Source organism: Nerophis ophidion, linkage group LG09 (genome assembly GCF_033978795.1).
Source record: "Nerophis ophidion isolate RoL-2023_Sa linkage group LG09, RoL_Noph_v1.0, whole genome shotgun sequence".
Classification (NCBI taxonomy): domain Eukaryota; kingdom Metazoa; phylum Chordata; class Actinopteri; order Syngnathiformes; family Syngnathidae; genus Nerophis; species Nerophis ophidion.
The window spans coordinates 10134716-10149523 of record NC_084619.1 but is presented as its reverse complement, the minus strand read 5'-3'; the positions used below and the strand labels follow the sequence as shown (position 1 = coordinate 10149523).

Genomic DNA, 14808 nt, shown 5'->3' with positions numbered 1-14808 from the left:
TGCTGTCCCCGCAACCAGACCTCAGATATATATATATATATATATATATAAATAAATGTGTGTGTGTGTGTGTATAGATTTCAGCCTGAAGTATTTTAAATTTGACTTGTTTATTAAAGTGGAGAAAAATATAAATATGTGATATTTTTATAGCAATTTTTGCAAAGCTGCCATTTTTTAAAATCATTTTGAACTTTACACCTCAGATATTTCATTGTAATACAATAATGAAACATTTAAATAAGAAAGGCAATACATTTTCTCATGTCAGGGACTTTTGAAAATAACCACACGTATTCCAAATAGTATAAAATATGTTTCCTTTTAGTTATTAATAAAAATGACATTTCCTTTTATCACAGCAAAAGTTAAGAAATGCTTGAGCTTCTTGTTGATAAAAACATGGTCAAAAAGCTTAAGACAGTGGGAAAAAAAGAACACTGATTGATATAAACATGGCATGGGCACAAAACCTATAGAATCTCAACATGGCAAAGCCAAACAAACATTCAAAAACAATCTACTGTTAATTTCTCCCAGGCTTTGAGGCTAAGCACATGGTTATGCTTATAAAGTGCTATCACGTATAATAACCATTAACAGTATTTAATTAATTGTTACATAATGGGGTTTGACGCAATGACATGATTTATTTGCAGTACACAAAATGATCGCATTGATATGAATAAATAGCTCCGTTAACAGTTTGTCCGATCTCTACATGTTCAAAAGAGTTGATTTACAATATAAAGCTCATCAAAATAGTTCAATTCCTACCGAGAGCATTCAGTGGATCATCAAATATGTTGCTTGAGTCCGCCGTTGCCGTGCTGCTCTCCTGGGAAGGGGGCGGATTTTTTAATTTCGGAGTCGCCTTAGCGGCAGGTTTGACTGTGCTTGGCGAAAAGATGTCATCTTTAACAAAAACAGAATAGCAGGTTTAAATTGAACATTGAAAAAAAACACACTTGCTGGGTTTGATTTGTCTTCGCTTACCCATTTCGTCGTCAAATATGGACTCAGTCGCTCCCTTTGTCTTCGTCTTCTGTTTCGGTGTAAAAATGTCTGTCGGGTCGGCAAAGATGTCCACGTCGTCGTCAAACAGGCTGAAATCGACGGGCTTGTCTTTCTCCTTATCCTTATCGTGGACTTTTGGCAAAGTGGTTATGTTGTCGTCCTGCAAAGGCGTGAAATGAGTTTAGGAGGCTGAGAAAACATGGAAAAACGCTGCAGGACCTTTGAAACTGAACCCACGTGGTCACTGTTCAGGCTGCTCAGCACAATACGGCTCAATAAATATAGGGTAATCTCATAAAAGTAATGCAATAGCTCATTAATAATACATTTTCACAATGACCAGTTTGACTCTGGAACTGATTATTTTATATCACATTCAAATTCCTATCATACAAACTACACCTGTGAAGTGAAAACCATTTCAGGTGACTACCTTTGAGAATGCCAGGAGTGTGCAAAGCAGTAATCAGAGCAAAGGGTGGCTATTTTGGACAAACTACAATACAAAACATGTTTTCAGTTATTTCCCCTTTTTTTGTCAAGTACATAACTCTGCATGTGTTCATTCATAGTTTTGTTGCCTTCAGTGACAATCTACAATGTCAATAGTCATGAAAACAAAGAAAACGCATTAAATGAGGAGAAGGTGTGTCCAAACTTTTGGCCTGTACTGTAGATCATATTGCAACGACTGTGTGGTAACTATGTCCGTGTATTTAAAGTTCTGATTTATACATTTGTTTTAGTTACACTATAAGGCTGCAGCTATTGATTAATTTAGGAATCTATTGATTATTTTGTTTGATAAATAACACTTTATAGCCTCAATGTGTACTTTGGGGTAATTGGTTTGAATAAACTACGCTGTTTCTGCTTGGCATAACCTTCCTTGTCATCTTCTAATAAATGCACACAATCAACATAGAAATAGCACGTTCATCAGGAGTGCATAAATAAAAATAAAAATCTCCACTGTTTGCCACACACCACCGCTCTCAAGTGCGCTCTACTTATGGAGAAACTATGTCTGCAAATCTAAAGTTCCGGCCACTTCATGGTAGAATCAGTAATGAGTTAATAAACTAATTTAACGAGTAATCAAAGCAACTAAATATAATTGAGACTTTTTTACTATCAAATTAATGGATTTATTCAATTATTCAGCTTTTATTCCAAAGTAGTTGCACACTAAAGGTTGGACTTTGTCAAAATGTCAGCAAAACTGTGTTGCATGGGCTATTTATTTTTCTTTTGGCATGCTGTTTTTGACCCAATAGAGCAGCCTGACTTGAAGTTTCACACAACGCTCAACGCTGAACACCGACTTCTACTTGAAAGTGTCAGCAAGTGTTGCTGCCGTCAGGCAAAACATTGTCGAAGGTGCGACTTTGCAACTAATTGTTCATCGACCGTTTGTCTAGTTCAAACTTGGGAAAATTAAGGCTCGAGAGCCCGGTAAGCTTTTCAATCTGGCCTGCCGGACATTCCCAAATATATTTTTTTAAATCTTTATGACGGAAACTGTAGCTACCATTATTATGTGCAGTGATGTTTTCAAATTACTGTAAGTCTTGAACTATACAAAGTAATTTAATAGTTGGAATCTGCGTTTTTGCGTAGTTACTATGGTAATTTAGGTCACAGCAGCTCAGACGAGGCACCAAGCAGTGTGGGTGGGGAGCGTTTCCACAGAGTGTTTCCACAGCAGCCAGCCTGAAATGCGGGTGTCAGGGACAGACGCGGAAGGAATTTTTTAAAACAAAGTTCCAAAGCTTAGTGATATAACAGATATATCAGGTCGTAGGTGTTTTTTTTAATTTTTATATTTGGCTGCTTTTGTTGCGTTTCGCTTGATTGTAAAATATGTCGAGCGAGTGACGTTCATATGTTGTCAATATTCAGTGTTTTATCGTTCATAGTTAATATTGTCAATTCCACATTCTTAATTTTCATGTGCATTCTGGGTGTCTCATTCAGTAAAAAAAAATGAAATTCCATTTCGTTATTAAGGTGGTCTGTCATAACGTTTTTAGTATTCATCCATTTTCTACCGCTTATTCCCTTTGGGATCGCGGGGGGCGCTGGTACATATCTCAGCTACAATCGGGCGTGAGGCGGGGTACACCCTGGACAAGTCGCCACCTCATCACAGGGCCAACACAGATAGACAGACAACATTCACACTCACATTCACACACTAGGGCCAATTTAGTGTTGCCAATCAACCTATCCCCAGGTGCATGTCTTTGGAAGTGGGAGGAAGCCGCAGTACCCGGAGGGAACCCACACATTCAGGGGGAGGACCCCAGACTACTCAGGACCTTCGTATTGTGAGGCAGACGCACTAACCCCTCTGCCACCGTGAAGCGGTTTTTAGTATTTAATCAGACATTATTGTTAAGTTCCTAAAAATCAGATATACCGGCCGCCAGACACATTTCTTTCTCAAGATTTGCCCCCCTCCGAGTCAAAATAATTGCCGAAGCCTGGTCTAGTGATTATTAAATTTGAACATAGGCTCGCATGTCTTCCAAAGACAATAAGGGCACTAAAATATCATCTACTGTTCTCGAAAAACATGGAGTGGATTGTGGTCAACTTTAGAGGTTACACACTTGAACACAAAACCAAAATTACCTCAAAAATGTCCTGCTTTGAAAAACTATTGCTGCTCTTTGGGATGCTACTACTGTAGGATGGGGGCGTTGGTGAGATTACTCCAAAGATGTCCTCGTCGTCGTCTTGTAAAGAGGATGAGGCCTTGACTGTCTTTGATGACGACTTAACCTTTTGGAAGAGGTCATCGCTGTTCTTGTTCTCATCAAAAATAGATGGAAGGTTGCTTTTATCTTTCTTCACTCTTTCGCCTGTGCCTGCCGGATGCTGGACCTCCTTTGTGGTGGGTTTGGTGATAGGGGTGTTTGTGATGGAGCCAAAGAGGCTGTCGGAACCAAAAAGGTCATCCTCCTCAAGGGGAGGCGATTCCTTCCCTTGGTTGTGGTCCTTACTAGAGTCCTGCTTTGTGGCACTTGGGGACAGAGGCAGCGTCGGTACAGAGGGCTTGGTGGGTATTTCAGTGGGAGGCGGTTGAGGAGGTAGAGAGTCAGGCAAGGACGTGATTAGTGCTGCAACCTCAGAAACAGGAGTCCGGCTTGAGTCATCTGGAGAAGACTCAGGAATGTGTCCACCAGGGATCACTTCTTGCTCCTCTACAGATCTTTCAAACGCTTGCTGCCTTGCCGCTCTAGACGGAGGTCTTCGACGTATAGAGCCTTTGACGCGACTCTGCAGAAGAACATGTACAATATATAAATAGTCAGATATTTAATTGTGATGAACCTACAAAAAACCCTGTGATTGATCTGTTGAAAAATGTAATCGTTTTCATTTCTTTCAATGCGTGCAATTTACGCCCCACCTTGTGTGCACTCTGCAAAGTGGAAGCCTGCTGTGGCGTGTCGAAGCTCACTCCCCCCTCAATGTTAGCCTGGCTTCCAATAGGAGTCGTAGCTGGGCTGGGGCTCAGGCTGGAGCTGGATACCCCAGAAGATGAATTAGGATCCAGACCAGGGAGTACACTCACAGCCCCAGGCATACTTGGGGCCAAACCAGGGAGCAACACTGATGGGTTGATCTTCAAACTTGCCTAAGAAGCACAACCACCGTAAAAATGGTGGAAATAATAATGACAGGCTATAATTAGAACTCAAAAATATGTAATCAAGAGGAAGCAACTGTCAATGGATGCAGAAACTGGCATCTCGGATAGAAATGAGGAGAGAAATGTTACACAAAGAATCAAACTTTAAAGGTGAAATGCGGAAAACAAGACAAAATAACTTTCAGTGAAGGGAAAAGAAATAACTAGGAACTGAGGTCGTTCCTGAGTCGAAAAAAGAATGAAATAGCAGAAATGACTTGAGTCAACAAAATAAATTACTTGAAGTTTGCCAATCCTTGATGACGGCTCTTTAGGTTTTGCAGGACATGGTACAGGTTTCTGTGTAGTTGAGATTACAATACATTCAGTTCAACCAAAGAAAACACATTTTTGAACACCTTACTGACGGACAAAGTCTCAATAGTAAATATGCAGGGGGCTTTAAAGGGGAGCTGCACTTTTTTTTTGGAATGTTGATGATAATTCTCAATTCTTATGAGACAAGAACACATACAGTACAGGCCAAAAGTTTGGACACACCTCATTCAATGCGTTTTCTTTATTTTCATGACTATTTACATTGTAGATTGTCACTGAGGGCATCAAAACTATGAATGAACACATGTGGTGTTACGTACCTAACAAAAAAAGGTGAAATAACTGAAAATATGTTTTATAAACTTGTTTCTTCACAATATCCACCCCTTGCTCTCATTGTTTTGCACACTCTTGGCATTCTCTCGATGAGCTTCAAGAGGTAGTCACCTGAAATGGTTTTCACTACACAGTCATAGTTTTCATGCCTTCAGTGACAATCTACAATGTAAATAGGAATGAAAATAAAGAATACGCATTGAAATGACAAGGTGTGTCCAAACTTTTGGCCTGTACTGTATGCCTTTTTTATGCTTTCTAACTCCTAAATATAAATTAAAATATGCTTACAATGAAGCCATCAATCAATCAATCAATGATTATTTATATAACCCTTAATCACAAATGTCTCAAAGGGCTGCACAAACCACAACATCCTCAGATCTGATCCCACATCAGGGCAAGAAAGAACTCAACCCATTGGGAACAATGTGAAACCAGCTCCCATGACATCACTGCTTCTATTCCGCTCATAAAACCCACTGAAAACAAACATCTAAAAAGTGCCAACAATACTGCATTTACATTTTGTGACCTAAATATTGACCAAGAATGAGCAATATTGTGTTATTATAAGTGCTAACATTAATCACCCACATATAGCGGTGCTTTGATCAGGGAGAGTTACCGATTAGCTTATGCTGCTGTACTGACATCAGCTGGTGAGCTGCTCTCTCGTCTCTGACCTGGTGAAAGTTTGAGATTATAAATCATGCCTCTCATCTGGATATTAAAAGTGATGTGGACATAAATCGAGAAGTTGGTACACTCTGACAGCCAACTAAAACCCGGAAATGATGAAAAAGACGCTCGTTTGCACGCCCATTTTTTTCTTCGCGAGGATGATAAGTCATTCTGCATCTCAACAGGAATACCGTATTTCCTTGAATTCCCGCCGGGGTGCTAATAATTTAAAACCTCTTCTCACTCCTGCGCTTATCAAAGGCATGCGGTAAAAGTAAGCATGCGCTAATCATTCTAAAACCTCTTCTCACTCCGACACTTACCAAAGGTATGTAGTAAAAATTTGAGTGTGATGTAAGCTTGGACCTTAAATCCTACTGTATAGCTCTTAGTCTTCTTCCCTTTATGCAATTTCAAATTACCGGTATTGAAATCAGCCTCCTCCATTTTGAAAATGATAACAGGGGAAGTGTCACTCGTGACGTCACAAGTTTGACCAGGCGGTAATACTAAGCATGCGCTAATTATTTTGGGAAGCGAGTTTGACCCTGCGGCAATTCAAGGAAATACGGTATATGATCACAATAACAGTCGGCATCCCAGTGAGAGAAAGCATTGTACAGTAAGTGATGTATTATTATGTTTGTTGGCTCTCATGAAGTCTACAGTGATAAATAGTTGTCAGTATTGTTGAAGGAAAAATGTGAATGTTGTGATGCATCTATAAAATTAATACACCGCCCTATGCTTAAAGTGAACAAAATACATCATCCTGATTTTGACATTTCTTTTGAACAAAGAAATGGATTTACATTGTTTTATTCCACTGTCAAGTTTGTTCCATAAACACCTCTGATTGAAATACTTTTTTCCATCATCACTGTTCTAAAGGTAGATTTATTAAAGATCTCCCCTGTTCCTTTCAGAATTTAATTACTTTCTATTTTTACTAATCTGTTTTGAATGTTGCATGTACATGATGTTTAGGATATTACAGTCTGCCAGTTCATGACATTTTAGTAAGTGTAACTGTTTTGAATATTGGGTTTGTGGGTCCCCTGTATGCATTTCCAGTAATGATTCTTACAGCTCTTTTCTGCAGAAGGAAGATTGGATTTAAATGTTTTACAGGCACTCCCCCACATTTCAATACAGTATGTTAGATATGGAACAATCAGTAAGTTTTACAAACTATACAATGCTTTTTGATTTAGCAATTCCTTTATGTTGGACAAAATAGCTATAGTTTTAGATACTTTAACCTCTGTTTCATTTATATGTGATTTCCATGACAAATGTTCATCAATCATAACACCCAAAAACTTGATCTCTTTGAATATTTTTAAGCGCTTCACAGGTAGAATAGAGCGATTCTCATAAACTCCATTGTAAGTAGACTTTTGATCGCTTTTATTTCATATTTAGAATGCATAAAAAAGGAAAAACGTGTTTTTGTATTACATAAGGATTGTGAATAATAGGCAAAATCACCCAAAAAGTGAAATTCCCCTTTAAGAAACACCATTTTTTTTAATTGCTTATTAGAATGACAGTATGCATTTATATTCCACTCACCTGAATCTCTGACACTGGTTCTGGTTCTGGATGGCTTAGCGGTGCTCTGTCGTTAGACATACTAGGTTTCTCTGCTACTTTCTGAGGAAGATCCCACCCCAACAAAAAACGAACAACTGACTTCAATTATGATGTCTTACAAAAAAAAACAAGCCAGCTTTGAATGGAGCAGATCTGCATATTAATTCAATTAGTACCGGCGGAAGAGTTTTGGGCTTGTTGGAGCTGAAGAGGTCATCCTCCTCGTCCTCTGAGAACAGACTTGGTGTCGCCGGCTTCACCGAGCTGAGCTTGGCGCTCTGTAAAATAAACATGGTTGCGTAATGTTACCACGCAATGGAATACATCCACATGCAGACACACAAACCAACATTTCATTAGGAAAACCTGCACAGTCTGAAGTGAAGACAAAACCACAAAAAATTGGTGCTAATGTGATTGGAAAAAAGGAGGAAAAATATAGTGTTTTCTTCATTAGTTTTATAGTCACTTGATTTCTTAGTAAACATCATTAGTGCAATTCATGCATTTGTAAGCTGTGAGCACCCTTGAAGGTGTATTAAATGATTCTTATAAAATTAGGCTGTTTACCTAATTGAAGATGTTTACTATTGTAGTTAACATAGAATTAGAAATAACTCAGTTTTGCATCACTGTATACCAGTAATAGTCAACTAAATGGTTTTGGGGACCACATTTCCAGAAAGTTAGGCATTGGGGGGCCGCCGGACCTTTACATTCACTATTAGCCTTATTTTATATATTCCGGAGAACCAATATTATTTTGGTCTATTTATTTCGTTCAGAGTTATAGGAGCTCTCTGCTGTTTTTAAGGACCCTCTGCAAAAATGTGAATCTCTCGCAAGTTTTTTGAACTGAACTCGCTGATCACCAGTTGAATGATGAAAACGATTCCCTAAAATGGATCCTCGAGGAACACTACTAAAAAAAAACAAAACCAGTGAAGTTGGCACATTGTGTAATTCATAAATAAAACCAGATTACAATGATTTTCAAATCCTTTTCAACTTATATTCAATTGAATAAACTGCAAAGACAATATCTTTAATGTTCGAAGTGAGAAACTACATTTTTTGGGCAAATAATCATTAACTTAGAATATAATGGCATCAACCTTTAGCAAAAAAGTTGGCGCAGGGGCATTTTTACCACTGTGTTACTTGCACGGTGAAATGGCTTTCACTTTGCATAGTTGAGTTTTAACTTGCACTTACAGATGTTGCGACTAACTGTAGTTACTGACAGTGGTTTTCTGAAGTGTTCCTGAGCCCATGTGGTGATATCCTTTACACACCGATGTCGGTTTTTGAAGGTTTTCAGCCGCGCTGCATACGTGCAGTGATTTGTCCAGATTCTCTGAACCTTCTGATAATATTATGGACAGTAGATGGTGAAATACCTAAATTCCTTGCAATAGCTGGTTGAGAAAACAATTTGCTCACGCATTTGTTCATAAAGTGGTGACCCTCGCCCCAAACCCTGTTTGTGAACGACTGAGCATTTCATGGAAGCTGCTTTAATACCCAATCATTGACCCACCTGTTCCCAATTAGACTGTTCACCTATGGGATGTTTGAAATTAGTGTTTGATGAGCATTCATCAACTTTATCAGTCTTTTTTGCCACCTGTGCCAGCTTTTTTGAAACATGTTGCAGGCATGAAATCCAATATGAGCTAATATTTGCAAAAAATTAAGTTTTGAAGTTCAAACGTTAAGTATCTCATCTTTGCAGTCTATTCAATTGAATATAGGTTGAAAAGGATTTGCAAATCATTGTATTTTGTTTTTATTTACGATTCACACAACGTGCCAACTTCACTAGTTTTGGGTCTTGTACTTTATTTAAGACTACAGACTGCATCGGAAGTAAACAAGACACCTAGTTAACAATGCTTTAGTTAAATCACATTACGAAAAAAGAAGAGGACTTGAAAGGAGTGCCTTGAGGAACGCCTAAGTTATGTAAATCACAAGTTTGGACCTCAGTGTTCTGTTTGCTAGCAAGATTAAAATGTGAAGTGAAGTGAAGTGAATTATATTTAAATAGCGCTTTTTCTCTAGTGACTCAAAGCACTTTACATAATGAAACCCAATATCTAAGTTACATTTAAACCAGTGTGGGTGGCACTGGGAGCAGGTGGGTTAAGTATCTTGCCCAAGGACACAACGGCAGTGATTAGGTTGGCAGAAGCGGGAATCGAACCTGCAACCCTCAAGTTGCTGGCACGGCCACTCTACCAACCGAGCTAAACCGCCCCACGTCAAGTTTGTGTTTACAGTGGTCCAAGATCCTCTATACAACTGGAGCATTCTAGTGTTTTTAGGAAATTTCCGCAAAAATGTTTGTCTCCCAAGTTCAGAACTGAACTCGCGGGCCCCGTAGGGTGTCATTCTCGAGCTCGATTTGGCCCCAAGACCACCAACTGTACACTACCAGTGCAATTATAACACTTTTCAGGTAATATAGGATACAGCAATGGAATCAATGAACCTTCTCATTTCTATTTTGAACACCTGAGTGGTCAAGGTTGACAGCACAGATGTGCCTAACATTGTGGTCAGTGAGTGTACGCCATAAAAATACTGACTGTCGTTCTCTCTGAGGGGGCAAAGAGGTCAACATCTGGATCATTGTCCTTCTGCTGCGTGGAACTAAACAACAACTCCTCATCCAGGAACACACCCGTGCTTTTCGCCTGTGGTTGCTCCTCAACAGGCTGTAAAGAGTGAACACCCGTTAATAAGCAAGTCAATATGTCTTCAACTTTTAATGCATCCACACCTTTGGAGGGTCTCTGGTTGTAGGTTTGCTGTGGGGGACAATTGGAGCAAGCTCATCCTCCTCTTCATCATCATCAAACAGACTTAAAGATTTTACTTTCTCCTGCGTTTTGATGATTGGTGGCGGGACATTGTCGTCGTAGTCGTCATCCAAAATGATCTTTGTCTGCTTGTTGGCAAAAACGTCAATGCCCCCAAACAAACTGACGGCTCCAACAGGCTTCTTTTTACTTTCACCACCCTCAAGTGATGACAGCAGTGTCTCAGTAGGCTTTACTGCTGCTTTCTCTGGCACAGGCGGCTTTTCTGGCACTGATGGCTTTTCTGGCACTGATGGCTTTTCTGGCACCTTCCTTTCATCTGAATCTTCTTGTGATTTGGGCTGAGAATCCACAAGCAAAAAAAAAAAAAAGATAAGTGTTAGAGATTACACCGCAGATATGTCTCAGAAACTAAATAGCAAAGTCACACTCACTTTTGTTGGTTTATTTGTGTTGTCATCTGGTTTGATGCCAAACAAGGACCCGCTATCATCATCTTCATCCTCAAACAAGAGAGAAACCTTCTGGGGTTTCTTCTGACTGTGTGAAGAGGGACATAACCACATGATTAGATTACAAGTACCCTGATTTACTGGGAATTTGAGATACGAGTGGTCTCTGGGCTTTTTGTCGTGCTTTAAGTTGCGAGCATACCCTGAGTTACGAGCATTTTCACTCTTGGTTGAAGCGATATTTGTAACAGGGTTGTGCCGTTTGAGCAATAAGGAGTTAGTATATTGTTACACGTCGTTTCTTCTTCATTTGTGCGCGACAGTTTGACAGTTTTAACAGTTGAGTGCCGCTTAGAGTTCAACATCCTGCCCTACAACCATCAGAACTAAGAAAGTTAGTGCGAAAAAAACATGTCCTACCTTTCATCTACCTGTTCATTTGTTTCTTGTAATATTACTTTATTTTTGGTATACAGTAGACTCTCGTTTGTCAATATTGATTAATTCCTGAGAGCAATAAACACATTTCCACTAAGTACAAATAATCTATTATAAATGAATTATTTTCATATTAGTGTAGTGTTGCACTATATTGACACTAAGCGTTTTTAGTACTATCGTTATATTGTGATATTATATTATTATATTTTGCCCTCCAGAGTGCAAAACCATTTCTAAGTCACAAGCCTCGCCTGTATGGCGGCAAATAAACTATGTTTAATGCAAATATCATCACAGGAGGATGAGGAATAGGTAAATATGCAAGCTAGCACTGTTGAAGTAAAGAAAGGTGGGTGGATCGATACATATAATGACAGTAACGATTAGAGATTGACCGAATATCGGCGCCGATATTTGGCATTTTTTTGTACTGTATATTGGTATTGGCCTCTTTTTTCCATTGGTATCGTCTTTTTTTACAACTGCAACAAAACTACATCAGCAGATACAATATCTACTCATATGATGCTAGTATTTATTTTTATTATTTTTTTTAATAGTGGCTCTTTCCACATTTTGGATTGCCGGCCCCTGGCTTAGACCGATATTTTTTTCAATAATCAAACAATCTCTAGTAAAGATATCAAGTATGTAATCAGTAAATGGTCGATACTATAGTTGTTGGATCAATATTTTTTTTATATTTGTAACATACTTTAGCTTTTTTTTAAATTTTTATTTTAATGGTTTTCCAAACTCGGGCTTCACAATGGCAGAGGGGTTAGTGCGTCTGCCTCACAATACGAAGGTCCTGCAGTTCTGGGTTCAATCCCAGGCTCGGGATATTTCTGTGTGTAGTTTTTCATGTTCTCCCCGTGAATGCGTGGGTTCCCTCCAGGTACTCCGGCTTCCTCCCACTTCAAAAGACATGCACCTGGGGATGGATTGATTGGCAACACTAAAAATTGGCCCTAGTGTGTGAATATGAGTGTGAATGTTGTCTATCTGTGTTGGCCCTGCGATGAGGTGGCGACATGTCCAAGATGTACGCCGCCTTCCGCCCGATTGTAGCTAAGATAGGCACCAGCGACCCCAAAAGGGAATAAGCGGTAGAAAAAGGATGGATGGATGGTTTCCAAACTCGTAAAATAAGTTCTTGGACACAGGGTGGCTTTAAGGGCGAAAACCAAAGGATTTAAATCAGAGCCAATTGTATGAAACAAGAAAAATATTAATTGACATTGTTACTCTACCCTCTGTTTTTGTTTGATTATAATTGGAATCAAATATTGAATCAATCAATGATCTTAAAAAATACAAGTATCAGCATTGGTATAACACTACTCCTGTAACTACTGGGTATTGGATGGAAACCCAAATTTGTAGTATCGGGCAAAACTAATGTTAACTGTCCAAACAATGTAAGAATAAGTGTTAATTACATTTTAACACAATTGTAGAAAGAACCACGTTGCAACAGAAAGTAAACAGCTATAAACAATACATTTTCAAGTAGATTAATAATGGTTGACAAAATCATACAACCAGAAATTACGCCATATGATACCGCATACCGCAGCAGCCATACTTGTGGCGAGGGATGATAAATGATAAATGGTAAATGGGTTGTACTTGTATAGCGCTTTTCTACCTTCAAGGTACTCAAAGCGCTTTGACACTACTTCCACATTTACCCATTCACACACACATTCACACACTGATGGAGGGAGCTGCCATGCAAGGCGCCAACCAGCACCCATCAGGAGCAAGGGTGAAGTGTCTTGCTCAGGACACAACGGACGTGACGAGGTTGGTTCTAGGTGGGATTTGAACCAGTGACCCTCGGGTTGCGCACGGCCACTCTCCCACTGTGCCACGCCGTCCCCATCAACATGATGACTGTAGTAAACTTTTTTTTTTTGTGTTCAGCACTGTTCTAACACTTACTCACAACTGTTTGTAGCTGGTGTTGATCAAAGTACCTTGATTCTTTTGCTGGAGCAAACAGGTCGTCGTCATCCTCATCAAACAGGCTGCTTTTCTGCAACATTGTGACACTGGGGAGGTTGGAAGGGGCGCTGGCACTTGGTTTCATTCCTCTCGTCTTATTCTCTTGCTTGGCGACACTGACTTTGGGATTTAGCCACTGGTCCTGATGTGACGCATGAATTCAATTAGTAAAATCACAAAAGTTTGGAAATTCAATATTACAGGAAAATGAGTTCAAGCTTTGACTTTTTTTTGTTATGAAGGCTGTTTCTGCTCACATACCTCATCATCACTAAAGAGTGAGCTGGAGATAGCTTTACTGGGCTGTGGTGTGGTGATTTTAGCTGCGCTAGACTTTGATGCCGATGCGAAGAGATCCTGCAGAAAGATAAAGCAGATAAGTAAAAGCAGGAAAAAAACAGTCCCTTTTAGGCATGAATGGGACAAGCTGCTGTCTCCACCTCTTCATCATCATCAAATAACGACACATGATGCTTGCTAAGTATGCCCTGGCTTGTCGTTTCAGGATTGGACTGACTCTTGGGGATAGTTGGAAATACCTGCATGGGTGAAAATACATCCAATAAATACAATAAAGTACATTAACATGATTTCATGTTAAGTTGTGAGCTTTACTTGTGTGTCTTCGTCATCAGAAAAGAGGCTACTTGTCAAGGATTTCTGGGTCTGGTCAGCAGTTGTTACAACATCTGGAACAAGCCCGTTCTAGAAACAAGTGCAAAAGGCAGTTAACTACATTAAGACAGCGGCTATTAATCTGAGGCAGAAAACACTTTTGGTAACGAGTCCTCACTAAAATAACATCACAATGACAAATGTTGTGAGACGGATATCTATCCAAACCTTTTCTGATTTTTCAGACTCCTCACTGGGGATGGACGGCTGACGCCTCTTCAGGCCCTCACTGAGTAAGCTTTTAGTCCCAGGACCAAACATAGAGATGGCCCCTGCAGGCATCTGAACACAACAATCAATAATGCTGTAAATTCTCCAATGAATTAAAATCATAACATTGGTTGCACTGCCTAGCAATTTGTGTAAAACGCATGTGTTACATTTGTTGTACTGTTGTTGACAATTAACTCCTTAGTGGTATAAATGCTGACCAAGCAGTTTGCCCCTTGCCGCTATTATAACGTTTCTGTTGCTGCTGTGTTGCCCCATATACTAGCCCATAAACAACTATGAGCCGGATCTACTAAAGGTTTGCGTGTATTAACACACATGCATACTTGGTAGCACATGCAAAGCTGATCTCCTGAGCTTGTGCACAGAGGATTGTGCCTCAAATGAGCAAAATAGAGAGTGCAATCCATTTAGCGTGTTTGTCTTCATATATATGGAGAATAAATGCTGATTATTAGAACGCAGGAGAAGATGCAAATAAATTCTTTTAGCGGTGACAATGTGATTTATCAAGGTTTAAATTGTTCTGCGGCCATTGTTTTGCATCTATATTTAGCTGATT

General features: G+C 39.4%; 1 protein-coding gene across 3 annotated transcripts in view; it reads right to left on the bottom strand.

The window, feature by feature from the left end:
- Positions 1–303: 303 nt before the first annotated feature.
- Positions 304–14808, bottom strand: part of washc2c (WASH complex subunit 2C) — a 35547-nt gene continuing 21042 nt past the window's right edge. For 2 of the 3 annotated variants that reach the window (XM_061910231.1, XM_061910232.1), the window contains exons 17-31: positions 14184–14297; positions 13956–14045; positions 13781–13879; positions 13602–13697; positions 13313–13482; positions 10872–10977; positions 10398–10778; positions 10204–10332; positions 7789–7890; positions 7592–7672; positions 4958–5017; positions 4436–4663; positions 3655–4302; positions 997–1177; positions 304–915 (exon numbers count right to left, since the gene is read on the bottom strand). In XM_061910231.1, coding sequence (XP_061766215.1) covers positions 767–915; positions 997–1177; positions 3655–4302; positions 4436–4663; positions 4958–5017; positions 7592–7672; positions 7789–7890; positions 10204–10332; positions 10398–10778; positions 10872–10977; positions 13313–13482; positions 13602–13697; positions 13781–13879; positions 13956–14045; positions 14184–14297 — 2634 coding nt within the window. In that variant the 3' untranslated portion in view covers positions 304–766. The remainder of the gene's footprint in view (positions 916–996; positions 1178–3654; positions 4303–4435; positions 4664–4957; positions 5018–7591; positions 7673–7788; positions 7891–10203; positions 10333–10397; positions 10779–10871; positions 10978–13312; positions 13483–13601; positions 13698–13780; positions 13880–13955; positions 14046–14183; positions 14298–14808) is intronic. The other variant, XM_061910233.1, reaches the window with a different exon arrangement.